The sequence below is a fragment of the Notolabrus celidotus genome, chromosome 23, assembly GCF_009762535.1.
Source record: "Notolabrus celidotus isolate fNotCel1 chromosome 23, fNotCel1.pri, whole genome shotgun sequence".
In the NCBI taxonomy this organism is placed as follows: domain Eukaryota; kingdom Metazoa; phylum Chordata; class Actinopteri; order Labriformes; family Labridae; genus Notolabrus; species Notolabrus celidotus.
This window is the reverse complement of record NC_048294.1, coordinates 3,771,983-3,799,821: the sequence shown is the minus strand read 5'-3', so window position 1 is coordinate 3,799,821 and position 27,839 is coordinate 3,771,983. Positions and strand designations below refer to the sequence as shown.

The window sequence follows — 27,839 nt, the reverse complement described above, 5'->3', positions numbered from 1 at the left end:
TTTAAAGGATTTATTTCAAAAATGAAAGGTTAGATTTTATTTTAAACTTAACATTTTCCCCCCAGTAGAAATAAATTGTTTTTTAATATCATGACTCTGTTTTTCCAGATTTTAATTTAAGTAAGAAGCACATGTTGAGAAATTAAAAAAAATATATATATTAGATTGAACTTATAAAAACCTATTTTCAGTGATAAAGTTTGCAAGACTTTCTTTTTTTAGAGCATTTATTTGTTTAGTTTTTTTCTTGTTTTTAATAGAGATTAAAAAAAAAAAGAAGACAGATTTTGATTGTTTTCAAAAAGGAGGAAATAATATTTTAATGGCACTTCATTAAAAAACAATGTACCTGCTTCCATCCACCAGGTGACGTCCCTCCAGGCAAATCCATCCGCCACACGCGTCAGTTCCACTCCCACCACAACCTGCTCAGCCTGGCTCATCCCTCCCCCTCCTCCTCCTCCTCCAGGGTCCACTGTCAGGACTCAGACCCCCCGGACCGCAGGGGCCCTCTGGCCCACGCCCTCAGCTTCACGTTGGGCGGGGGCGGGAGCGGCAGCTGCAACAGTCTGAGCGGCTCGACGGAGAGCAGCATCTGGGTGAGACAGACGCCGCAGGAGGAGAGCAAACCCACCGCGGTGTCGAACTTCTGGGACTTCTTTACCGGGAAAGGGTCGAGCTCGGAGACGATGGTATGATGAAGGCCCAGAAGAGGAGGGGAAGACGAGTCGGAAGCAGTTTCTGTTACATTCACGTGTATTTATAGGACTCCAGTCATGCTCCATTGAATTCTCCCTGTGTTTGAAACATATACAAACCTTTAAGAGAGCATCCTGTTGCAGTTTTTTCCCACCAAAGTCGCAATTTCCCGCTTTTCTGGCATCTCTTGAAAGCAGCATGAGTTGAGTTGTGGAGCTGAGACACATGAAGGATGAAGAAATCCAAGAAAAGAAGAAAAAGAGTCTCAGAAAACTCAAAAAACTGTCTTTGAAACGAGACGGTTTTGATTTATCAAGCTTCTTTTGAGGGAAGACGTCCTCAGACAGAGACGTGGACTTTAGTCAGTGATGGAAACAAGACTTCAGAAACCCTTCATGGACGTTATATGTAATGGATGTAATAATACCTGCGATGTACATATCATGTTTAAGATGTATTCATTATCCACACGACTCTCTTCTTCACAAACAGGAACCTTATTAAGAACTCTGCTTACAATTTATCTGTTCAAATACCGGACTCTGTTTGTTTTCTATAACCTGCATTAAGCTGCATCGTCTGTATATAATCTACAATAACTGATCGTCGGGATTCAGAACATCTGGAGAGATCAAAGCTTCGGAGAGATCAAAACTTCGGAGAGATCAGAGGTAGAACTTCTTCGTAAAAGAACAAACGTGAATTTGGTGATTTGTAACTTCATATACATTAACATATTAAGGGTTAAATCTGGGTTAAATTTGGTTGAGCTTATATATATTTTGTAATAAACAATGTTTGAGTGGCTTTAAATGCTTATTATTTATTGTGCTTTTTGGCCATCGACATTAAAACGTCCGTACAGCTACTTGTCAACATAGACTGTAAATAAAAATGGACAGCGTTGCTCCGCCTCTTCCCGTTGTGCATTCAAATGAATGGGGGAGACGGATTTTTTGACCTATACTGCAGCCAGCCACCAGGGGGCAGACACACTGCTGAAAGCCTCACCACCAGCCTTGGGAACTTCTCCCTTGCTTGTCACCCACCTTATTCCGTTAGCCGCCATGATACCTTGCGTGAAATAGACGTTTGACTTCCATCACTGAGATTGTAGCTAGCGTTTTCCATCAAAACCAGACTGTATAAATATTGGATTTAGTAGCCGTGACATCGGCCATCTGTTTCTGAAGCACCGTTTTGAAGCCAATCGGCGGTGAAACTCAACCTAACTGCTGTCAGGTTCAGTGTGACGTAAAGAGGCGGCGTGGCGTGTGTGTTTACATTTTACAGCCACGCTCAGTCTCTGGAAACACGTGTGTAGTAGTGTGAAATTCAGAAACGGAGAAAATCTCAGCGACTGTCGCTACTGTTTTCTTCTTCTTTTGCTTTTTAATGCAGTTCAGGTTCAGGTTCAGGTTACTTTATTTGTACTCGTAGGTAAACTTGTTTTGCAGCCAGTGAGATGTTAGGTCGATACAAAATTACAAGATAGACTTCAGACAGAACAATCTACTTAATGTGCAAAACATACAAAAAATATCCTAAAAACTAATGTAACACTAAAAATGGTAAAATGAATAGACATGATAAAATGATAAAAGTGCTAAAGGTTCCATTTTAAAAAGCATATCAGAAAACAGTCAACCAATAAAAACAATGGAATCACATGAATAAATAAGACAATCTGGGCTCAAGTCATAAGATTGGAGGCTGACTGTGTGGGGAAAATAAAAGCTATTGCTTGTTCAGCTCAGTAATAACAGCAGGAACAAAGCTTTTCTTGTGACGCTGTGTCCGGCACCTTGGGACTAAAAACCGTCGTCCAGAGTGAAGAAGCTGGAAATCACTGTGCAGAGGGTGTGCGGCATTATTTAAAACAGAGGTGGCTATCCGCTGTAACTGGTTAGTGTACAGGGAAACTGTGGATGCCTGTGGCTCACCAATCAACTTGCTTGACCATTTAACTATCTGGTTTAAAGAGTTCCTTTCCTTCAGAGTGATTTGGCCAAACCACGAGACTAAGGAGAAGGACACAACAGATTCGATAAAAGCGTGGTAGAACATGGTCATGATTGTTCGATCAATGTGAAAGAAAGCTAGTTTTCTCAAGCAATGCAGACGCTGGTGAGCCTTTATACGCACTGCTGCACAGTTTGCCTCAAAGTTCAGTTTCATGTCAATGACGGTCCCAAGGTATTAGCATTCATCTTCTTCTGTTAATGCGGTTAGCAAACAGCTTTAAGACACTCTGTAGCCACCGTCTGGCGGGAATACCGTATTTGTAACCAGGCACCGGTAAAAACGATGAAAAATGTTACTTTTAAAAAGTAACTCTTCGATTTTTACTAAGTGAACGAATATTCGAATATTCCAAAAATCCTTGCCTGCCCTAGTAAATGTAAACAATGGCTGTTTCTGCAGTGTGCTCTTCTGACACCTACCCACCGCAGAGGTTTTTAGCACTTAAAATATCCATATAGAAATTATCACTTGTGTTGCTGACAGTCTGGTTTCTTTTTGTCGCTCATAAAGAGGCATCAGTAGTAATTTCACTTTGTTTTGAAACCAGCTAAATCCCCTTCATGGGAGCTTTAAATCTCATGGTAGAGGATTAATTGGAGTGACGCTATCTTACACCTGACTGACAATACAAAGAATCAGGACCACTTAAACTTGGTTTCTTTCAAATTCAGTGTTTTTAATTGAAAATAAGTAATATTTTTTTAGCCAAATTTTAACCTGGATGTCTTACGACTTACAAATCACCAAATACATTCTTATCCAGAACATCCATGTCACATTATTGCATGGCGTTATTTGAATTTTGGCATTTCAGAAGGACATAATCATAGTTCAGGGGCTGGATCCTCTGAGGGATTTATCTTATTAGGTGTTACTTTAGATTATCAGATGGTCAGGCTGGACCTGACAGAACTTGTTAGTGTGAAAAATACTAAAAACAAACAAAAAAAAAACGACTTTGGAAAATTCAGAAAAGGTGGAGGCTTTCTTTACAGGTCTGTCCGCATGTATCTTATGCAGTTGCGTCCTTTCACCACAAGAGGGCGACCTTCATTAACTTTCTGCTTCTCCTGCTATCAGACTCACTGAATGTTGTGACTAATAATCAGATGTGTGTTTTTTGGGGTGTTTTCATTGCTGTGTAGAAACTTTACAACATTCAAACATTATTTTTCTTTACTGAAATCACTCCACTTGTACAGATTGTCCTCCCTGTCCTCAGTTTTTGACCTTCTTGTAGAGAAAACGATATATTTTGTCCTCTTTTTGTATTCTTTTGTCGGTGAAATGTTTTTCTATATTGTTGTTTATTCCTTCAAGAACCTAAAACCAGAGATTGTACCACCCACCTGCAGAGAATTAAACGTCTAACTGCCTCTGTGTCACCGCGTGTTGTTGTTGTTGTTGTCCTCTGGGGAAGGGTAGAGATCTGAGTCACTGCACTCGTTCTGCTTAAAAACGAAATACACAAGAGTTTTGGTCATACTTTTGGCGGGGTGACAGATATCTGAGAGGCAGTAAGGTGAGTCAGAAGACGAAAACCCCTCTTGGGGAAGATGATCTCACGCTGAACACTCAGGCAGAAAGCTTTCTCATTATGCCTACTTGAAGTGCTTCCATTAAATCGTCTTCTGTCTTTCCTGCAAGAAAACCAGAAGATAGAAATCTCAAATGGTTAAAACTTATATTTCAGCTCTGGAATCTGCACTTAGCTTGATTTAAAATGCCACATTACTGAACTGTGATTGGCTGTTTCTCTTCTTCACATGATCTGCTGTTGGCAGACGATACAGAAGAAATAAAAAAACACACAGGAGGCAGTTTACATTATTCCATCTTCAAAACCAGTTTGTGTTTAATTTCAAACAGTTTGGACACCATCAGAACCAGCCATCATTCCCAAACTTCACTGCATCTACATGGATTCAAAATGAACTTCAGACGGCAGTGTGTGCAGCAGCAGCCCCGACGAAAACACACCAGAGAGGACAGCTCAGTGGAGGAAGTTTCAACTCTTAATCCAAGAGATCTTTTCAAGCAAGAAGCCCAAAATAATGAGTAATCGCCAATTAAATGTAGTCCACAAAAGTGTCTAAGAAAGGGGCCAAACTGTAGACTCAACCACTGTGGACACTAACTTTCTGAAAGTTTAAATTTAATCTCTCAGATTCTGTCTTGCCGCCTGAGTCCGTCAGGCTGCCGCCGCTCTGCACACCAGTTGCAACATATCGGAGTGTTTCGGACACATTCAGTCACGTTCTTCACCCTTCAAAAAACAATTACATTCTTTGTGAGTCTGAACAAACAGAGTGATCTGGAAACCTTAGAGGGACATTTGAGAGGACACAAATTACAACTTAAATCTGTTAGAAGGAAAAATCCACCCACGCACACACGTCAGTTTTTGTTACTCAGTTGTTTTATGACACATTTTTTTGTTGCTGTTGAAGCACAACTTCATAGAAACACCTCCTTATAACCTTTAAAAACAAAGCTTAAGTGTGCTTCAAAGTCTTCAAACCTTGAACATTAGATGTTACCTGACAGTTTGATAAGAATCAGTAAATATTTTTCACTTTGTGTTTAAGAAATGTGGCTAATTTTGTCATAAAATCTCAACCTCCAGAAAAAAGATCACACTATATGCAGATGACACCTTGATGTACGTTACCATAGAAAGCAAGTTAACTACGCCCTCAAGACTCTGCTGAGGTAAATAATTACAATGTTAAATGCCAGATTCATTGTACATCAGTAGGACTGTGTATTAGAGTAGTTTAAATTTGAGTTGAGTCTTAACTCAGTTATTCGTGACACATTTTTGGTTGCTATTGAAGCACAACTTCACCAAAACACCTCCTTGTAACCTTTAAAACTAAGCTTAAGTGTGCTTCAAAGTCTTCAAACCTTGAACATTAGATGTTACCTGACAGTTTAATAAGAATCAGTAAATATTTTTCACTTTCTGTTTAAGAAATGTGGCTAATTTTGTCAGAAAATCTCAACCTCCAGAAAAAAGATCACACTATATGCAGATGACACCTTGATGTACTTTACTAAAAACCAATTTAACAACGCCTCCAGGACTCAGGTGAGGTAAATAATTACATTGTTAAATGTCAGATTCATTGTACATCAGTAGGACTGTGTATTAGAGTAGTTTAAATTTGAGTTGAGTCTTAACTCAGTTATTTGTAACACATTTTTGGTTGCTATTGAAGCACAACTTCACCAAAACACCTCCTTGTAACCTTTAAAACTAAGCTTAAGTGTGCCTCAAAGTCTTCAAACCTTTAACATTTAGGTGTTAATAAGAAAGAGTAAATATTTTTCACTTTGTGTCTGAGAAATTTAACATCTTTGGGACTGTGTAGTAGAGTAGTAGAAATTTAGGTTGAGCACTTGAAGCACTGGGATGTAACACAGATTGCGTAATTGGGTTAAAGGTTGTACCCAATGTTTGTCTTATTTAATTATTGTAAACTTAAAAAATTAGGTAAATTAAATTGAAATATTTCAGAATTTTAAGCAAATTTGTGAGAAAAGAATTGGTTGAAAAAAAAAGTATAAATAATGTCTTTAATTTAGCTTGAACAATACTGGATGCTGGGTATTTGAGGGTGGTATTGGTATTTTCAGTTCATTTAAGGGCTTAAAGCTGGGGTTGGTAATCAGATTTAGATACACTTTTTGTCATACTGGTTAAAATGATCTTTATGTCCTGATGGTAATCAATACATAATGTGTTCTTAAAAAAGAGCGAAGAGAAGCTGCTATCTACAGCCGGAGTAAACCTGGGAAAACACCAACTATCAGCCTTTTTTGGGTGCCAAAATTTTAAACCATTCAAATCCCGTCCAGCCGGTTAGACGGAGTCCTGAGGAAAAGCTACATTCAAATTCATGCTAGTTTTCCGACACTGCCAACCCCAGCTTTAAGATTAAATTGTGAATTATTCCAGTTGGTATTTATCGTGCCTCAAGGTGTGTCGCTGAAGTTTGACCTTCAATTTGAGTGGAAAACAAAATAAAAGTTGTTTCAAATGTTTTTCTCAGATGTGTTCGGACCATACAATCTTTCTTTAAAAGGCCAATTTAATTATTGTGAATTAAAAAAAATTTAAGTAAATTAAAATTGTAATATTTCAGACTTAAGCATATTAATGGAATTCATTTTGATTAAAAAAATCTTTTACTTATTTTATTTAGACTGACCAATACTGAATGCAGGATATTTGAGGGTGGTATCAATATTTTCTGTTCATTTAAGGGCTTATGAATAAACTTTGAATTATTCTAGTTGTACTTATCTTGCCTCAAGGTGTGTCTCTGAAGTTTGACTTTAAATTTGAGTGAAAAACAAAATAAAACAAATTATGAAACAGAAAAAAAATTCCCATTTTGTTAATTTTTCTGATCGTCGTGTGTTGAGTTGAACACTTGAAGCACTGGGACGTAACACAGATTGCGTAATTGGCTTGAAAGTTGTTATCCAATTTTTTTCTCAGATATGTTCGGACCATAAAAAATTTTTTAAGGCTATTTTAGTTATTGAAAATTTAACAAATTAAATTAAATACAAATTCAAATATTACAGAATTTGTGAATAAAAATTGGTATAAAAAAACAAAAAAAAAACATGCTATATTTTTATTTTTATTTTTATGGTACCAATATTTTCTGTTCATTTAAGGGTTTATGATTAAATTGTGAATATTCCAGTCGGTATTTCAAGGTGTGTCTCCGAAGTTTGACTTTAAATTTGAGTGGAAAACAAAATAAAACAAACTGTAAAACAAGAAAAAATCTCCCCATTGTTTCATTTTTCTGATCTCTGTGAACTTTAAAGTGGATTTTTCCTGTAACACAGTAACGTAAAATTCAGTTTTTGGTCTGTTATTTTCAGAACAGCAGTTTCTTTAAATGTACAACTTACAGTTTTCTCCAAATGTGTTATATTTCAACCCGACAGATTAAAAAAATGTTACCAGTTAGTCTCCTTTGGGATGCCGTATAGGTAGATCAAGTTACTTTTGCAGCACCATTCGAATTGATTAATTACAAGAATAAACGTTTTTTGTTTTTTTATTTTTACATTTGCATCTACTAATATTTTTGATCTAGGTCTGCTGATTATTTCAAGCAAGCAAATATTTATATTCCAATAATATCTGTATTTATGTACACATCAACATCTCGCCCTCAAATCAAAATGAAACAATTTTCAAAAAACACCGCCTACGCAACAATCGTAGACTAGTAAAAATCAGTCAAAACAAAGTGGAACATATAAGAAAAAAAGAAGTTAACATAAACATTTAAAATAATATTTATTATATTTAAATAAGTCTTTGCAAGAGCCGCAATTCAACAAGGCTTTCCAACACTTTGTCTATCCGGAAATTTTAAACAGTTAATGGCTAAGAAGGAAGAATCATTTCCATGACACTGTACTTTATACAAAGTTAACTGTCTGACTGTCCGTCACCTTTCTCCCCCGTTATGTGCTTTTGTGCTTGTTTTGATCATTTATGCTAAAAGACAACGGAAATGTTCTTATTTCAAACCAAAAAACTACAAATCTAAGAACTGTAGAACTGATGGACATGATCTGGATTTACCCCCCAAGAAGATTCAACAACAACAAAAACACTTTGTTGAATCTTAATGAGTTCAGTTTAAGAGCAGCACAGATAAATAAAGGAAATAGTGTTGACTTTGAAGCCTCGACCGAGCGAATGAGATTTCATTTTTAACTGGACGTTCGTAAAAACACCTGACCTGACATCTGAGACTCAAATCACTTCCCATCTGTTGCAGCTAAGAGAGAGGAAGTTAGCTTCATTGCTAACTCGGGGCTTTAGCTTGGCAGTGTAAAACATACTTCAAAAAACAACATTTAACAAAAAAACAGAAAATTTAAAAAATCCTACATTTGGTTTGTTTGTGCGTTAAACAAAAACAACAGAGGTGAAAGAAGGAGGTCGGTGCCGATCAGCAGGCTCAAGTTTAGGCAAGTACAGGCTTTCAGATGATTCCCGTTTCTTCTTGCTTTAGTGAAATTAAAAACAAATTTGAACCCAGCCAGGAGTGTTAGAAAATACCACAGATAAAAGAACATGAAATGAGAGTTACTGCATTGAATGTACCATCTCCACATCATCAGACTGATAGCATCTGTCAGCATTAACCGAGAGCTTCAATTTAAGATTCTGAGAGTGAAAAAACACGTTATGTAAAAAGGGTCTGACTGCCTGCCAGAGCTGCAGCTGCAGGACAAAAAAGCACTCCAGCCTCTTGGGTCCAAAATTTGCCAGCGTGTGATTGGTGGTTAGTGATGAACAGCTGCAGCAGAAGTGTGTGTGTGTGTGTGTGTGTGAGAGTGTGGAGGCGTGTGTTTTTTTTTGTGTCCAGAAATAAAGCTTTAATTGGGAACAAAATGACGAGGCACACAAACATTCAACCTGGATGTAGTGTGGGTATGAGGACTGACTGAAAGGAAAGAAAGTCTGAGTCTGTATTCTTTTAAGAAATGGTAGAGATGTGCATATTCTGGATTTTTAAAAAAAGGCTGAAATGTTAAGTTGAAACTTTTAGAAGGACACGAAAAAAACCTGCTAAAAAAAGTTAGCTTACTCTGTTTGATGTTGAAACACCTGGCTGTCTTTTGTTTGATGTGTTCAGTCGTTTAGATTTTCCAACTGTGGCAACAAAAACACGACACGACCTGACACGGCATGAACTTTAAAATAAAACCAGCCACTTTCAACTTCTTTAGCTAGCCTTTAAAACCAGAGCTAGTTTGCAGCTATTCCATGAAGTTGTCTTCAGACCAAAACAAAGCTTGTTCCGTTAACGATGGCATTGACTTAGACCCAATTATCCCGGTTAGAAGCCTTTTGTCTCTGCATTGACTTTGTATTCAGCGTTTTCTGAACACTCTTCATATCTTGGTTATTTTTTTCTTCCACATAAGAAAATGTGTTTTTTTATTTATCTTTGAAATGAAAATGTTATTATTTCCTCCTTTTAATTAAATGATCACTCCAATTAATAGAATAAAATATGACTAACGCAGTAATAGAATCTTAAAATAGCATTTTTAGCAAAACAGACTTAAACTTCAGCTTTTTCTGAACGCACTTTATGTCTCAGTTATTATTTTCCCCAAACAAATTTTCAACCCAAATGAAAATGTTGTTCTTTCCCCTTTTAAGTCATTTATCACTCCAATTAATAAAATTAAATCTGATTAATGCAGAAGTGGAATCTTAAAATAGTATTTTTAGCAAAACTAACTTAAACTTTTTCTGAACGCACTTTATGTCTCGGTTATTATTTTCAACGAACACATTTTTGACCCAAATAAAAATTTTGTTCTTTCCCCTTTTAAGTCATTTATCACTCCAATTAATACAATAATAAATCGAAATACAATCTGACTAATGCAGAAGTAGAATCTGAAAATAGTATTTTTAGCAAAAAACCTTAAACTTCAGCTTTTTCTGAACGCACTTTATGTCTCAACATAAAAACAAATTTTTGACCCAAATAAAAATCTTGTTCTTTCCCCTTTTAAGTCATTACTCACTCCAATTAATAGAAATAGTAAATTTAAATAAAATCTGACTAATGCAGAAGAAGATTCTTAAAATAGTATTTTTAGCAAAATGAACTTAAACTTCAGCTTTTTCTGAACTCACTTTATGACTTGGTTATTATTTTCAACTAACAAATTTTTGACCCAAATAAAAATGTTGTTCTTTCCCCCTTTTCAGTCATTAATCACTCCAATTAATTAAGAATAAAATCCAACTAATAAAATAGTATTTTTAGCAAAACAAACTTAAACTTCAGCTTTTTCTGAACGCGCTTTATGTGCCAACATAAAAACAAGTTGTTCTTTCCCCCTTTTAAGTTATTAATCACTCCAATTAATAGAATAATACAAATAAATAAAATCTGACTCATGCAGAAGTAGAATCTTAAAATAGTATTTTTAGCAAAACAAACTTAAAAATATTTTTTTGCGTGGCGCTGGTGGCCTAGCGGTCTAAGCGCCCCACATACAGAGGCTGCAGTCCTCGTCGCAGGGGTCGCCGGTTCGATTCCTGGCAGGTTGACCATTTCCTGCATGTCCTCTCCCCGCTCTCTACTCCCCACATTTCCTGTCTGTCTTCAGCTGTCCTAACAAATAAAGGCAAAAAAGCCCAAAAAATTGCCGATTTTTTCCCGTTTTTTAACATTTTGTATTCTTGGACTTCTTTATGAGTAAGAGTCAGAACTATGAGCTCCTCTTTGTCATGTCTGGTGGCTGGTTTTCTATTTCATGCTCCGCCTAGAACACTTGTCGTTATTAGCACCACTTCACGATGGAAACACTGCAGGCTAGCATCACTGCGCCGCGCTCTTAGCTCCTTAGTCACCACAGGTCGTGTCCGTGTTTATGTTGAAGCAGATGGGACATCTAACTGAAGCCGTCCGGTGTTTTTTTTCCTTCATCTCTGGAATGAGTTTTTGGAGTGAACCATGGTACCGGTGTGTTAGCAGAAAGAAAGAAAATGCAAATGAAGACAGTAATGAAGCTGGTTACCGTGACAAGAAGGATTACAATCAGAAGCAAGTGTCTCTTCAGAAACAGTTGATTGGTTACTCTGCGTCGTCTTAACAATCCCAAACTGCGTTTACCTCCAGAACAGAGCGCCGTGCATACGGCTATGTCAGCCTCATGGATTGGCGTTTACTCCAGTCTTCCCAGCTGACGCCCCAGTGCAAAGTGAGTGTTACAGAATCAGCCATCTTGGTTTTTTATTTTTAAGGTGCTTTATGTTTTTTTTTTTTGTTGCAGTGAGGGCTCAGAGGAGTTAAGATGGTCGTAATCCAGGAGGCTGGCATGGCATGCGACCTGCACACGACTCAAGCAAATCCGAGTGGCGCTCCAGTGCAAAGCTCCGCCTACAGGGAATAAAGCCTGGATACTTATGTGAGCGTACTGGGCGGAGCCCTGTGGCAGCCATAAGCCCCTCCCCCTCTGTTGAGTGACAGTCTGTTGGGGATTTACCACTGGCAGGTTCAGTCTCTGGACTGGTAGAACAGGATGTATCCTGACTCGGAGTTCTTGGAAATGTCCGACGTCAAACCGTAGAACTCCTCGATCGCTTGTGCGTCAATTTTCTAGAACAGAGGGAAAGAAGACGTTTGAGTTTACAGGTTTGAAATGATGAAAGTAGTTTGATTGCAACTTTGCTTAAAAGAATAGTTGAACATTCTGAGATACTCTCTTTTATAGAGTTTGTGTTCTACGTTTGGACTTGAAACCAGGAGCTGGTTGGCTTAGCTTGACTTGGCTTTGCATAAAACCTCAGAAACTCAAAACATCATGAAACTGAAGGACCTAAAGTGTCACTACAAGTTGTGTTTTCACTGAAAGACACAGATCTTCCAGTAGCCGTCCTCCACTCAGTGTAACCCGTCTGAAATCTGAACAATTAAGCTTTTGTCACGTCTCCAAGTTATTGTTACCACAACTTCCCCAAAACACAAACCACATTTCAGATTCCAAGACTCTGGTGATCTTCTTTGCACGACCCCATTAAACCTTTGTTAACCACAATATGAAGACATGACAGCTCTTCGAGGAAGTCTGTGTTGGCAAAACACAAAGTTCCTTGCTTCAGTTCCCTGCTATGCCGCTGGAATTTGATGCGTAACTGTTTCACGGAGGCTTTGGACTTCGTTCAATACTAAGTCTCCGTTGGAAATCGAGTATGTGGACAAAGTAATTGGTGAATTTCTTGAGTCTCAGTCCAGGACACCGTCTCAATTTGAGTCTTTACCCCAAAAGAAGACAAGTAAGACAGATTTAGGGAAGAGAAGAAAGCAGTGAGAGAGACAGGGAGAGTAAATCTCCACAAACCATAAAAAATGATAAGTTTGTGTGTCTGTTTTGCTAACTCAGCAGAATCCAACAGACTGGGTTCTCTCCACTGGACCAGATGTCGGAGTGGGCCTCCCTCCCATCGTAGTGGAAAAATACACTGAGGGAGATGGGATCAGTTTTACACATCAGCCCATGATGACTGTGACGGAGCAGTGTGTATTCACAGAGCGGGGCGACGTCCATGAAACGAAGGCCAGATTTAGAGACAAATGAATCATCTTAATCTGGAAAATGTGTTGTTTAGTTGGTCAGAAAAGAACTAGAACCTTAACCACAAGTACAATTTGATCAAAAGGAGGTCTGATTTGACTACAGAGGGAGTATCATGCTAGTTTTAATACTTTGTGTTGCTAGTTTTGCATGATTTAGAGCTAAAATAAATGCTTTACTTATCTCAGATCGGTGTCTTTGAAAACCTTCTTTTCAACCTCTGTCTGAACCCCTTAATTTCATCTACTGTCTCCCAGCACTCTGGAAGCTTCCACCACTGTTGCCATGCTATACATTTCTCTATTTAAAATGTCAAATTATGAAATATGACCTCGAAAGTTTGGAAAGTGACAAGAAAAATCCACATGAACGAAGAACAGAGCTGGACGTCTCTGTTTAGGAAGTGTTAGAGTTGTAAGGCCCGTATAAGGAAATTCATCAATCTGTGATGTCACAAGTTGGGCAAATCTTGTCCATTTTTCCTTAATTCAACAAATGTTAGTGCTGGTCAGCAGTAGGGGGCTTAATATTAATGAATAAGAGCTGAAGATTTGTTGTTTAGTTGGTCGAAAAAGAACCAGGACCTTAAACAGGACCCCAATTGGATCAGAAGGAGGTCTGATTTGAGTAAAGAGGGGGTATCATGTTCATTTTCAGGCTTTATGTTAGTAGCTTTGTGCTATCTTCATATGATTAATGCTTCACTTATCTCAGATCTATGTCTTTGAAAACCTTCGTTTCAACCTCTGTCTTAAACACTTAATTTCATCTACTGTCCCCCAGCACTCTGGAAGCTTCCACCACTGTTTCCATGCTATACATTTCTCTATTTAAAATGTCAAATTATGAAATATGACCTCGAAAGTTTGGAAAGTGACAAGAAAAATCCACATGAATGAAGAACAGAGCTGGACGTCTCTGTTTAGGAAGTGTTTCATCTATTACGCCCTTATTAGGAGATTCATCAATCTGTGATGTCACAAGTTGGGCAAATCTTGTCCCTTTTTCCTTAATTCAATAAATGTGTGTTTTGTTCAGCAGTAGGGGGCATAACATTAATGAATAAGAACTGAAGATTTGTTGTTTAGTTGGTCGAAAAGAACCAGAACCTTAACCAGGACCACAATTTGATCAGAAGGAGGTCTGATTTGTTTAAAGAGGGGGTTTCATGCTAGTTTTCAGGCGTTATATTGCTAGCTTTGTGCTAGCTGTGTGCTAGCTTTACATCATTTACAGCTCAAATAAATGCTAAACTTATCTCAGGCTGGTGTCTTTAAAAACCTTAGTCTCAACCTCTGTCTGAAACCCTTAATTTCATTAACTGTCCCTCAGCACTCTGGAAGCTTCCACCACTGTTGCCATGTTAGAAATGTATTTATTTAAAATGTCAAATTATGAAATATGACCATCTGACCTGGAAAGATTGGAAAGGGACAAACAAAAAAAAACCAGCGACAAAGAACAGAGCAGGACGTCTATGTTTGGGAAGTGTTACATTTATTACGCCCTTTTAAGGAGATGCACCAATCTGTGATGTCACAAGTTGAGCAAATCTTGTGTCCCTTTCGCGTAACTCAACAAATGTGATTGCTGGTCAGCAGTAGGGGGCTTAACATTAATGAATAAGAACTGAAGATTTGTTGTTTAGTTGGTTGAAAAGAACCAGAACCTTAACCAGGACCACAATTGGATCCAAAGGAAATCTGGTTTGTTTAAAAAGGGAGTATCATGCTAGTTTTCAGGCTTTATGTTGCTAGCTTTAGCTAACTCTGCATGATTTAAAGCCCAAATAAATCATTTACTTATCCCAGATCGGTGTCTTTGAAAACCTTTGTTTCAACCTCTGTCTGAAACCCTTAATTTCATCTACTGTCCCCCAGCACTCTGGAAGCTTCCGTCACTGTTGCCATGTTAGAAATGTCTTTATCTAAAATGTCAAATTATGAAATATGACCGTCTGACCTGGAAAGTGATAAAAAAAAATCCACACGAACGAAGAATGTAGCATGACGTCTCTTTTTAGGAAGTGTTAGATCTATTATGCCCTTATAAGGAGATTTGTCAATCTGTGATGTCACAAGTTGAGCAAATCTTGTACCCCCTTTACTGTAATTCAACAAATTTGATTGTTGGTCAGCAGTAAGGGCTTAACATTAACATACATGCTTCTTTGCAGGTCATGTAACCAGCAGGATAAGTCAGCCTTATTTTGGCTTCACATTTTATAACAGTAGGAGATGGAGGTGTGTCGTCCACATTTATACACAGTCATTTTTTCTTCTTAGCAAACTGTGCTGATGTTTAAAGACATGCCGACTTTGAAGACACACCCCCTAGCCACCCCTGCATATGTCAGTCTGGGCCCGCCCCTGTGTGGATCCTGGAACATTAACCATCTAGACTGCACGCTGCGTTAACCGCTGACAGTTTGACTGCTGCGGCTCATCGTTCTTTTTGGCATGACGGTGGAAAAAAAACCAAACTGATATGTTACTTGGCTCGTGCAGCTGTGTGCTGAGACTTTGGCTCTCTCTGTTCATGTGGTTTTAATGCCAACAACTTCAGAGCTACATCACGCTTCTGGCTCACACTACTCCTCTGATTTACACATTTTTTAAGTCTGCAGTTGCTAAATTTCCCTCTCTAATTGAGAAACCGTCGCTGTCGTTATGTAAACTGCCGCATCTGTCGTGTCAGTTGTGATGTGGATGGCGGCGTGCTGAGACAGGAGCTGGAAAGTGTTAGCTGAGCGCGATCACACATGCTATGAGGATGTCAGACTGCCTGTGTGGGCTGCCATGCCTTCTCCTGTCAGAGGGAAACAGATGGTTTGGATGGCAGAAGCTGCAGAGGAACAAAAAGAGCAGCGAATTGTGGAGACCCAAAATGTGAATCTAGTGAGTTTGTTTCCTTTTTTACATAAAAAATAAAAAAATTTTAGATTGAAAGACGAGGGAAGATGGAGGATGAGTAGACAGAAGCATGTTTCTAATTTTCAGGACATGATGTGCTGCCTTGAGGTGCCATTGGCCAAGCACGCCCCATATAGAGAGGCTATAGCCCTAGTTGCAGAGGTCAATTCCAGCCTTGACCATTTGCTGCATGTCCTCCCCCATTCGCCACTCTCTCTTCAGCTGTCCTGTCCATTAAAGGCGAAAATGCCCCAAAAATATAACTTTAAAAGGGAATCTGAAGAAAGAGCTGTTGAAATTGATGATTGACATGGAGAGGGGAAGGAGGACTGAGCTAAACATTACTCTCATTCCAGATCTCAGCCCTGAGGCTTCAGGCTGATCCTGCGCTCTAATCTGAGGCAGGTTTCCACTTCTTCTTCTTCTTCTTCTCCTTGTTTTCCCTCTCCTTTATGAACACTTTCATCCACCGCTCTGGCTTCCTTAATCGTATCCTCATGGCTCTCGAACGCTCCTCATTATTCAGCGCAGGTGAAGGGATCTGGGTCGCAGGAAATCCAGACACAACATTCAGAGAGCCAGGATCTACAGCGAGACTGGACGGACGCCTGTTTGAAATTCCTGTCTGCTCGGGATGAAAACTTTGAGCGGCTGAGGAGCTTCATCATCAGAAAACCGGGTTTCATGTTTTAATATGAGAATAGTTGAAGTCTTTTTGGCGTAGGATATCAAAATGATACTTTCTGAAAGGTTGAAACACTTTAAAGTCTCTTTCATATTTACTTGTTCTGGTAAAACAACGCTCAGAGCAATCCTTCTTCCTCATTCAACAACCAGAAAAGTTATCAGTCCATCTTAAATAATGCCTCAGAGCTATTTGGGACATTCGTTTCTCTGACTTCAGAAACAAAAAGCACATTTCAGGTTGTAACTGTTTGTTTTAAGAGAACCTGAAGAGATGAGGGATCTTTGGGGAGGTCTGTGCTAACAGAACAAGAACTTCAGCTCACTGCGGGGCGGCTGGACTTTGTTGTGTAACGGTTTCAAAGCAGCTTTTGTTTTCATCACAGCAAAATCTCCATTTAATATTGAGTATGTTGGGTATCCAGAGACTCAGCTTCTTGTACTAGAGGGTAAAGGAACAGAGCTGGAAACAAATTGAGAGAGATTTTCTAGTAAGACGGGTGGTGGGAGGGAACTGCCTGCAGCTTCAGAGAGCTCAGACGGCTTCAGGTCTGGAAGGAAGACCCAAAAAAGAAAAAGAAACAAACAGATCAAAGAAAGGAGGAAATGTGGACGACCTAGCAGGACGACGGACCGACTAACTGGAGAACTGTTTGCAGTAATTGAGGTTGTTCTAAGTTTGCACAGCTGCATGCAAACAGGAATATCAGTGGATTATAAAGGCTCATTTATGCTCTACGTCCAAAATGGAACATGGTGCAATTATTTTGAAAATAGTTGTGAATTGGAAGCAAAAACACCATGTTACCTCAAGTCCTGTTGTGTTGAATTTAGTGGCCTAACAGATCTCCCCTGCCTCTGTTGGGCCTCTTTCTGGACAGTCATATAACCCATACCTCCTCCACTGTTGCCAAGTTTGTAGTCAGACACTTTGACTCCTCTTCTCTGGTGCATCTTTTGCAGCGTTGGAAGGTAGTCTGTAGTATGACTGTTCTGTTGATGTGTTCTACACGATGCTGGGTCAGACATTGCTGGGTTTTTGGTTACAGGATGTGGAACTAAACAACGGCCAAGCTGATAGATAAACTGCTTCTTTAGCATCACTTATGATTTAAAAAGTTAAGAAAGAGGTTATGTGGAATTTAGTTATTTTCACAGCACCTAAAAACTGAGTGCCAATCGTCATATACAGCAACTCCATTCGATCTGCAGAGTCCCTCTCTACTTTCAAAAGACAGCTAAAGACCCAGCTCTTTAGGAAGCACTATGCACTTAGCTAGACTGTTCTCCACTGTTGTCCCCAGTGGCAGATCATGTCTTCCAGCTACAGTTGACTCACACTGTCCTGCTCTACTCTGGGAATCTGTGTTCAGGTCTTGAGTGACCCAGCACTTGGTCATTATTGTGGTGATGTTACTTGTTGATGATGATAATGGAAGGTCTTAAATGGTTTGGTTGCTTCATTGTAGATGTTCCTTACTTACTTTTGTGCATTGCCTTTACACTGCTTGGCAGTACCTGCACCCAAATGTACTTGAAGCACTTTGTTACTCTTACTGATCTTGTTTCCTCTTGTCTAGATCTTTGCTTGTGTTGTTCTTGTTCTCTGTATGTACGTCACTTTGGATAAAAGCGTCTGCTAAATGACATTGTAACATTGTAACAAAAAAAAGAGAGTGGAAGGTTGACGCTGTGCATTTTGGGAAACAGTACGCAAGGGAGACTGGTACGATATCTGGGTAGTTTTGGGATACTGCAGATTTTGCTCTTGTTCACATACTACAAACTGAATTCTGTCCAAATCAGTTGTTTTCCAGGACGCGTGGGAACCCTGTTTAAAAACAGCTCATATATATATATATATATATTTTTTTTTTTTTTTTTCATTTCATTTCATTTTTAATTTGATGCTCAGACCATGATCACATGGTATGGAGCCACAGAACATAAAATACAAATAACAAAACAATATAATGATGGCACACGGCATGTTTGAAGTACAACAGATCTTACTTAAACAATGGAAGGACATTCTTCAGAAAAGCTCCTAATTTACAGATAAGTTTTGGCTTATCTGATTTCAAAAGCAAAATTAATTTAAACACAGAGGGTGTTGAAAATAATACCTGGGTATGAACCTCTCTCTATTATTCAGAATGCTTGTGTTCCTGCATTCAAACAAAATATGGTACTCGTCCCCTACACTATCATCATTACAGAGATGACAAATCCTCAGTTTTCTACCCAGGCCTTTATACCTTCCCCTGACCTTAGGAATCCTGGTGTTATTCATTCTAAAATTACAAACAGCCTGTCTATACTTCTGGTTTTCAAATAACAAATATTTTTCTAGTTTTACATCTCGTTTAAATTGTACATATAAATCACCGGCCCAATCTCCATTTTTTTAGTGTTCCTAATCCTCTTCTGTTTTTTCTTTTTAGGTTAAATTGTCAAAAGACAAAAGCTTTTATTACATGAGTTGAATGTGTTCTTCCTGTCAGGTTGAAACTTGTGTCAGGTCTTATTTCAAACTAGTTTCTGGGCCTCTGTTGCGACACAAAGTAAAATATGCAACAGAGGAGGGTTCAGCCTGAAGATTAGAAGCTTTATTTTAAGCATTGTGTTACCACAAGATCTAGACCTGAGCGTCACTCGTTCTTTACCAGCGTGACATGGTGGGCGGTGATGTGAAAGAAGTTTATCTGTGCAAAGTGAAACTAAGAAAACCTCAGCTCAGACTTAATGTGTGAGAATAACAGCATGAGAAACGCTCTCCCACCTCTACAATGTCGTCGTCAAACAGCAGCCAGAAGCCGTGGCTCTTGACGATGGTGATGTAGTGTCCGCGGTTTGGACCACTGCAGAGACACAGACAGAGGAGAGATGGTTAATCTGGGTTTTATCTTCACACTCTGAAAAACATCCACCTACTGTGTTTGAAAGAGCCGAGAGGTTTACTGAGAAAACGTTACCAAGGAACTGAGAGATCCTTCAGACTTGAGTGTGTGTCAGCAGCAGCATGTCAGCATCTCTGTGTACATGTTGTGTTTATATTCCTAAGAAAAGCCCCGCTGCAGCAGGAACGTACCTTCCACAGTGTACGACGACGGCCACCAGGTCGTACATGCGGTCGGGGTTGGTGGCGTCCCCGGACGTGTTGAAGAGGCGGAGCTCCAGAGGGAAGACGACGCGATAGGACAGTTTGGTGTAGCGGTGCAGCTGGTCCATGTACTTAAAGCGCTTCAGGTGGAGGGCGAGGATCATCGGGAGCTTCTTTACCCGCATCCTGACGGAGAAGGAGGACACAGTAATGATACCTGCCTGTCCGTCTGCTTCCATGGTGTGACGAATGGCCTTAGTCATTCATCAACGCAGACAACAATGGGGGGCACAGGAACCTTTTAGTTCCAGGTAAAGTAGTTCTGGGGGCTAAAAGCACCTATAGATGCTAATGGAAGTCTTAAGTGTGGACAGAGACTTCCTTGTCATGTAGAGCTGAACATAAAGAAGAACATCCAGACCTCAGACCGGCGTGTGGTATTTAATAACAGACGACTCATCAGTATGTAACAGGAAGGTCTTTTCTGGCTGCTATAGAAACCTGGGATGTGGTTTTAAGGGGTGACATGTAACGGATGAAGTAGACGCCGTATATGTCTACTTAGAAAAACCAAATAGTGGCCGGGGCTGCATTCAGCTGTGGTTTTAACAGATCATACACAGCGTGGTAGAGACACAGTGATCACTAAGACGACGGCGACTTCTCAGAACTGGTTTCGACATCTCTTTTAAGAGTAGGCTTCAAACTTTCCTTTTTGATAAAGCTTATAGTTAGAGCTGGATCAGGCTTGGACCAGCTCTTAGTTATGCTGCTATAGGCTTAGACTGACACACTGGGATCCTATCTCAACCCCCTCATCACTTACTTTGACTCTCCCTGTCCCATTAAAGTTCCTAACCATAGACCTTTCTGGAGTCCCTGAGCTCCCTTGTCTCGTAGGTTCCTCTGAGCTGCCGTAGACGTCCTCCTGCTGTGGACGTTCCAGACTCCAGCTGATACGGACGTGCTGGACTCTCATCACTATCACCGCTCCCTCTCTCTCTTATTCTCCTCTATCCCTCTCTCCAACACCAACTCTGTCTCAGCAGATGTGTGTCTAACATGAGTCTGGTCCTGCTGGAGGTTTCTGCCTGTTAAAGGAAGTTTTTCCTTGCCGCTGTAACTAGCTAAACACTGTGAGGTGCAAGGCTCATGGTGGATTAAGATGAGATCAGACTGGATCTTATCCTGTCTTGGTGTTGGGTATCTGTTCATAATTTGACATAGAGTGGTCTAGACCTCCTATGTTTGTAGAAATGTCTTGAGATAACATTTGTTGTGATTTGGCGCAATACAAATAAAGATTGATTGATTGATTTGCATTATCCTAACTCTCCATGAGTATGTATTTGGTGATTTTGAGTCCAACTTTGACGAGTTTGGGGGAAATGTTGCCTTAAATTCTTAAATACCTCAAAGTTTTTATTTGAAGTCTTGTGGTTGTATGTTGTATTAACATTGGAAGTTGCAGTTGCACTCCTAATTTCATTGAATGCTGAGCTAACAATGATACTCTAAACTGTGCAGACTGGTGTCAGGGCCTGTCTCCACTGACACCATCAGTCTCTATTTTCTACCCAAAACCAAAGCAGCTCAGCGTTTTTCATTCTCCTCAATGTAAAACCTCCCTCTGTGTCAGCTGATCATCATCACTGAGCCCTCAGCCCTCCCTATGCTTGTTGATGTCACAGCAAGGTCTTTATGTGCACGCTACCTTATCCTCTCTGAGACACTCTGACTCAGTATGCCATGTTTGTCTCCAGTCTATCTTCTCGCATGCATCACAATGTCTTGTATGAGAAAGTGTCAGAAGAAAGGAGCACTATAAAACAGATTAAGTCACTACTGAAGGAGAACTTTTGAGAGCACAGGTGAGAAGCACTCTGAGGTTGAGGTTGAGATAAACCCTGTTAGTGGACACAGGCCCTAAATCCCATATCTGTCTCCGACAAACAGGTTTAACTCTAAAAACATTCTATGTACTAGGATTAGGGATGTCCTGATCCTGATCTCAACTATCAGATTGGAGCCGCTCTGGATGTTTATTTTAACTGATCGATGATCGACATTCGAGTCGGCGATCATTTACGTCCGCTGTCACTGAACACAATTTTGATGTCACTCACCTTTTCTGGGCTTCCTGTTTGCTGCGACACTGCTCACAGTAGTATTTGTATTCACTGCATAATGTCTCTGTGTTGCTGAAGCCCCTGTGAACATCACCAACACAAATATGCAAGTTAACAAGATTTCCAAAGTCCTAAGAGTCCTCAACTTTTGATCCTCTAAGTGTCTTTCACTTTGGTTGACGAGGACGTGGGCGTTACCTGAGACAGTGTGTGATGGACGTGTTCTGCTCTACGTCCACGGACAGATCCAGGAAGTCTTCATCTTTACTGCTCACCTGAAAAGCAACATGAGGAAGTGTGAGGAAGTTTCTCTGTGGTTGTTATTCGAAGACGTTCTGGAAAAAGGAACTCGCCACTCACAGCTTCACAGTTGAGGCAGCGCGTCTCGTTGGTCAGAGTCCCCTGGAAGATCTCATGAACCCACGTCTGTTGTGTCTCCTTCCCACTTTCCCCTTCTCCTCCTCCTCCTCCTCCTCCTCCTCCTTCACTCCCGCTCCCTCCTCCTGTACTCCCCCCTCCTCCTCCTCCTCCTCCTCCATTCTGCACCAGCTTCCCGTTCTGCTGCCTCTCCTGGCTCTTCTCCTCCTGCAGCAGGTCTGCGATGGTGTTGAGGAGGTAGTTGAGAAACTCGTGGGCGTCCTGCTGCATGTAGTTGTCGAACAGCTCTGATGGGGACGCAGGTGGAACGACAAGGACAGAGAGAAAAACACAAATGAGAAAGGATATGTGAGGAGGAGGAGGAGGGGTAATAATGAGGAAGTAAACACAGCATCAGCATGAGTGAGGAAGAACAGAAGAGCTAATTAAGCTCTTGTTTCATCAGCTGCAGGATTTGGCGATAACCCTCTCTGACTCTCTTCTTCCTCCTCCCCTCTCTCTCCACCTCATCCCTCTCTTTCATCAATCTCATCTGTGACGCTCCGCAGAGAGAGAAAAGACGTAGAGCAAATTACTCCTGAAGGACATTTCATTCATTCGTTCATTCATGGACTATGCGTTTGTGAGCTCTTGGCGTCGGGCGGATGTGTTCTCTGAATAAATCAGCTGCATGCTCTGGCAGAGCGCGGGGGAGTCGTGACTGTAAACACAGAAGTTTGAGTTTACAGGATTCTCGACTCTCTGCTCACCATTTTCTTTCCTCAGTCGGGAGATGAACTTCTTGGGCGGGATCACGCCGACTTTCTTCTTCTGCGTGGCGATGCTGTTGAAGAGGTCGGACAGGCAGGTGAGGAGGGACTCCTTCCGGCGCGGCTGCACCTTGAAAAATGAGCACACGGTGAATCTCCTGTGACGGACACACGACTGAAACGTTTCACACAAATATCATCTCCCTGACTAGAGCTGGGCGACATCGACAAATTTGTTATCACGATTAACATTTTTCATTAGAGTCGATTAGGGATGTAAGTAGGGCTGGGCGAGAATTCCATAACGATAATCATAAATATGAAAAATGTTTGGTAAATATTCAATATAAATAAACATGTAATTAAACCCCCCAACCACTTAAAGGTGACATATCATGCTCTTTTTCATCAATATATATATTGGTCTAAGAGGTCCTCAAAACATGTCTTTAAAGTTTATGCTCAAAAAAACACTTTGAAATCAGATTTTGGTCTGCCTGAAGAACCCTCTTTTTCAGTCCTCCTCAGAACGGTCTGTTTTCTCTCTGACCACGCCCCCTCAGGAAGTGGATGTGCCTCGGCTGTCCAGCACGTTGATCTAATGTTTACATGTTGGCTGAATATACACGGCTGCTCAGAGATCACGTTACTTCAACCCTCTGAATCTGATCCTGACGGAGAGGCGCCTGTAGCAGGACCTTTCTGAAGGATTGGTCACAGATTTAGTGTTTCTTGTTGTTTTATTTGTCAGTATGTCGACGTGTGTCTTGGTACACAGCTACAAACATGTAGCTATGTGGCTATGCTAACTAGCGCTAGCACTTATCCATGATAAATAAAAATCATCCACTAGATCTTCAAATCTGCAGACGTGGGGAGTAAAACCGACCTCTGCCAGAAAGGCAGCGGGACCTTTCTGAAGGATTGGTCACAGATTTAGTGTTTCTTGTTGTTTTATTTGTCAGTATGTAGACGTGTGTCTTGGTACACAGCTACAGCTACGACATGTAGCTATGTAGCTATGCTAACTAGCGCTAGCACTTATCCATAATAAATAAAAATCATCCACTAGATCTTCAAATCTGCAGACGTGGGGAGTAAAACCGACCTTTGTGTTTATTAAGACAGCCTACAACTAGCATGCCTCCCTCCTAAGCTCCTTGTTAGCACACGTGTGCAGGTAATGAAAAACGGAGGAGGGGTTGAGTTGTATTTTATACAATCTATGGGCTGAACAAGCTCCGAGCTCTGACTCCGTGACAGACCGGATATTGTTGTGACGTAACAAAAACACTGAAGTCTGAAACGGCTCGTTTCAGCACACATTTACAGAAAGGTGGAGAAATCAGAACAGGGGCAGAATGGATTCTTTTCATTCTCGGGGGGTTTGTAGACAGGGACACATATTTCAGGTAGAGAACCATTAAAAATTAAATTTTGCATGACATGTCACCTTTAAAATGGAGGGGGCGCTTAGAGCCTTAAACGCTAGTTGCCACCCACTATTAGACGGAAGAAGAACACAGAATTGAACAGCCAATCATGTCGCAGGGTGAGAGGTAGGCGGGGCTTAAAGACGTTTCGGAGTGGAATGTAAACACAGCTGAAAGAAGCGACAGCGACACGGACGAAAATGCAAAACCTACCAGCTCAAAGTAGAGTCGTTAGTCTGACACTGTGTCGACTCTGCATTAACTACTAACTTAAAGGTGACATATCATGCAAAATTGACTTTTTAATGGTTCTCTACCTGAAATCTGTGTCCCTGTCTACAAACCCCCTGAAAATGAAAAGAATCCATTCTGCCCCTGTTCTGATTTCTCCACCTTTCTATAAATGTGTGTGAAACGAGCCGTTTCAGACTTCTGTGTTTTTGTTACGTCACAACAATATCCGGTCTGTCACGGAGTCAGAACTCGGAGCTTGTTCAGCCCATAGACTGTATAAAATACAACTCAACCCCTCCTCCGTTTTTCATTACCTGCACACATGTGTGCTAACAAGGAGCTTAGGAGGGAGGCATGCTAGTTGTAGGCTGTCTTAATAAACACAAAGGTCGGTTTTACTCCCCACGTCTGCAGATTTGAAGATCTAGTGGATGATTTTTATTTATTATGGATAAGTGCTAGCGCTAGTTAGCATAGCTACATAGCTACATGTTCGTAGCTGTGTACCAAGACACACGTCTACATACTGATAAATAAAACAACAAGAAACACTAAATCTGTGACCAATGGTTCAGAAAGGTCCTGCTACAGGCGCCTCTCCGTCAGGATCAGATTCTGGATCAGATACAGAGGGTTGAAGAAACATGATCTGTGAGCAGCCGTGTATATTCAGCCAACATGTAAACATTAGATCAACGTGCTGGACAGCCGAGGCACATCCACTTCCTGAGGGGGCGTGGTCAGAGAGAAAACAGACTGTTCTGAGGAGGACTGAAGAAGAGGGTTTTTCAGGCATGCCAAAATCTGATTTCAAAGTCTTTTTTTGAGCATAAACTTTAAAGACATGTTTTGGGGACCTCTTAGACCAATATATATTGATGAAAAAAGCGTGATATGTCACCTTTAATACACTTCATTAAATAAACTTTCAGAATCCTGCGCACACTTTTGAGCCCCAAAGCACAAGACTATTGAAGCCACACATTTGAGCCTGTGGACTACACAAGGTGAAGTCAGTTTTGATGATGTTATGTGGTGATATATTGAACAAATTTGATGTATGGTACAAAACCAGTATTTATGCTTGGATATGAAACTTTTCCATTAAATCAATTCCCATAATTCCCATGGAAAGTTTCTAATTTGGAATATTTCCCAAATTCCCCAGCTGAACTTCCCATGGAAATTGACCAGAAACTTTCCTGATATGTTCCACCCCTTTGCAACCCGACTCTTAACTTATACAAAACGTACCTATAACTTATGCGGCGTACGCCTGCATACTCGCCAATTTTTTTACACGCCGGCATACCCTGGCTAAATCGTCAAGGTGTGACAGGGCCATAAAAAACCAGTGTGAGAAAAACAGGGATTCGTGTGGCTGTAATTCCCCCTCTTTAATAAAACACTGTGCTGGTAGGGAATCATATGCAATCACAATCAGTGGTGTAGTGTGGAAAGTTGGGCTCTCAGTGCAAAGTCAACAAATGTATCACAGCAGCAGAACAGCATGACGTCCGTGGAGGAGGAAGTAGTCCCTCAAGAGGTTTGGTCAGTTATTATTTAACGCCGTCTCCTCTTGTTTGTGTGGAGTAAACAGTCCCTGTAGTTTAAATAACCTGGAGTAACATTAGTAACTTTTTCACTTCCAGCTGACTACAGACGTTGTGTGATGTCCAGTAACACTTTGCGTCCTAGACTCCGCCCCCTCTGTTTTTCCTGGATGTGTTTGAATGTGTTCTTGCAGCGTGAGAGGAAACCAGACGTCTGTACAAACCTGAGGACACAAACACTTCTCTGTTCCAGCTCTGTTGAGTTCCTCTCATCACTTACCTTGTACGCCAACACCTTCTCCCTGAACGGTCGACAGAAGTAGAGCGCCTGCAGCACCGAGTTACAGTAGCAGGTGTTTCCAAACTGCAAAACAAAGAGACAGAGAGGCCCGGTGAGAGATGCACAGAGACCAAGAGATACACGCTCTGGACTCTACGTGAGAGGTGTGTGTTTGTGAGGCAGACGTACGTTGACCAGGCCAAAGTAGTGTTCATTAACGGGAAACTGTTCCGGTCCAATCTCCTTTTCCAAGGCAGAGGCATTGGCGCCCTGAAGAGGAAGAAAAGAACAGTTAGAGGATCATTTATCGTCTCTGTGCGAACACAAACAAACAAAGCAACGAGACAGAGCGGGGAAACAATCCTCCACGTGTTTCACATGAAATGTTATCAAAATGTTCCAAACTCTCCTCTAAAAGCCTCCTTTGTCCTCTGGTTTCCTCCTCCATTGTTTGCTTTTCCTGCTCTGTTTTATCAACCACCTGCTTGTTGCAGCTGGGCTTCCTGCTTCTTTCAAACAATCCTACATTCTGCCTTTGTCCTCGTCAAAATGAAGACATGTTTTAAACTTTTAAACTCAACTCAGCTTTGTTAATAAGGCACCTTTCATACATGCAAGCATGTATGTATGACATGCAGCATAAAGTGCTTCATAGAAACAAGAACAGAGGGAGAGGAAATAACAGAAATGGTAAAATAATACAGTAATAATCGTTTAATACTTTAAAATAAAATTAATAGCTTAATAAAATAATTAAGAGTAGAAAGCTAAATATTAAAAAGCAGTCAAAGTTAAAAAGATCAGATAAATACAATAAATGGATAAAAAACAAAACAAAAAAGATAAATAATAAATAAGATAATTGATAAACAAATAGATAAATAAAGAGATAAATAAGATAAATGATAGATAAATAAAAACAAATAGATACATAAAGAAATAAAAATACATATAAATAAATAAACAATAGATAGATCAATAAATAGAGATAGATGAGTAGATAAATAAAAAGATAGATAAATAAAAATATAGATAGATGAATAAGTAAAATAGATAAATAAATGATAGATAGATGAATAAAAAGATAGATAAATAAATAGAGATATATAAATAGATAAATAAAAAGATGGAAAGATGAATAAATAGATAGATAAATAAAAAGATGGATAGATGAATAAATAGATAAATAAGTAAAATAGATAAATAAATGATAGATAGATAGATACATAAATAAAAAGATAGATAAATAAAGAGATAGATGAATAGATAAATAAAAAGATAGATGAATAAATAGATAAATAAATAAAAAGATGAATAGATAAATAAAAAGATAAAAAAATAGATAAATGAATAGAAAGATGAATAAATAGACAAATAAATAAATGAATAGATGAAGAAATAAATAAAAGGCTAAATAAATGAATAAATAAATAAATAGATACATAAATAAATGTGAAAACAATTAGAAAAATGCAGTCCAGAGCGAAAAATTAATTATGCCAAATTAAAAA

General features: G+C 39.8%; 2 protein-coding genes across 4 annotated transcripts in view; one reads left to right on the top strand and one right to left on the bottom strand.

Moving 5' to 3' along the window:
- The window catches only part of arhgap36 (Rho GTPase activating protein 36), an 85,184-nt gene extending 83,678 nt beyond the window's left edge, over positions 1 to 1,506 (top strand). For both annotated transcript variants that reach the window (XM_034676493.1, XM_034676494.1), the window contains exon 12: positions 367 to 1,506. In XM_034676493.1, the coding sequence (XP_034532384.1) occupies positions 367 to 698 (332 nt within the window). In that variant the 3' untranslated portion in view covers positions 699 to 1,506. The remainder of the gene's footprint in view (positions 1 to 366) is intronic.
- Positions 1,507 to 4,210: 2,704 nt separating this feature from the next.
- Positions 4,211 to 27,839, bottom strand: part of usp12b (ubiquitin specific peptidase 12b) — a 30,331-nt gene continuing 6,702 nt past the window's right edge. The window contains exons 2-11 of one of the 2 annotated variants that reach the window (XM_034676496.1): positions 26,518 to 26,598; positions 26,329 to 26,412; positions 22,829 to 22,958; positions 22,062 to 22,366; positions 21,900 to 21,976; positions 21,699 to 21,782; positions 19,561 to 19,758; positions 19,252 to 19,330; positions 11,785 to 11,897; positions 4,211 to 4,364 (exon numbers count right to left, since the gene is read on the bottom strand). In XM_034676496.1, the coding sequence (XP_034532387.1) occupies positions 11,796 to 11,897; positions 19,252 to 19,330; positions 19,561 to 19,758; positions 21,699 to 21,782; positions 21,900 to 21,976; positions 22,062 to 22,366; positions 22,829 to 22,958; positions 26,329 to 26,412; positions 26,518 to 26,598 (1,140 nt within the window). In that variant the 3' untranslated portion in view covers positions 4,211 to 4,364; positions 11,785 to 11,795. Of the gene's footprint in view, positions 4,365 to 4,545; positions 11,898 to 19,251; positions 19,331 to 19,560; positions 19,759 to 21,698; positions 21,783 to 21,899; positions 21,977 to 22,061; positions 22,367 to 22,828; positions 22,959 to 26,328; positions 26,413 to 26,517; positions 26,599 to 27,839 lie in introns of those variants that run through there. The other variant, XM_034676495.1, reaches the window with a different exon arrangement.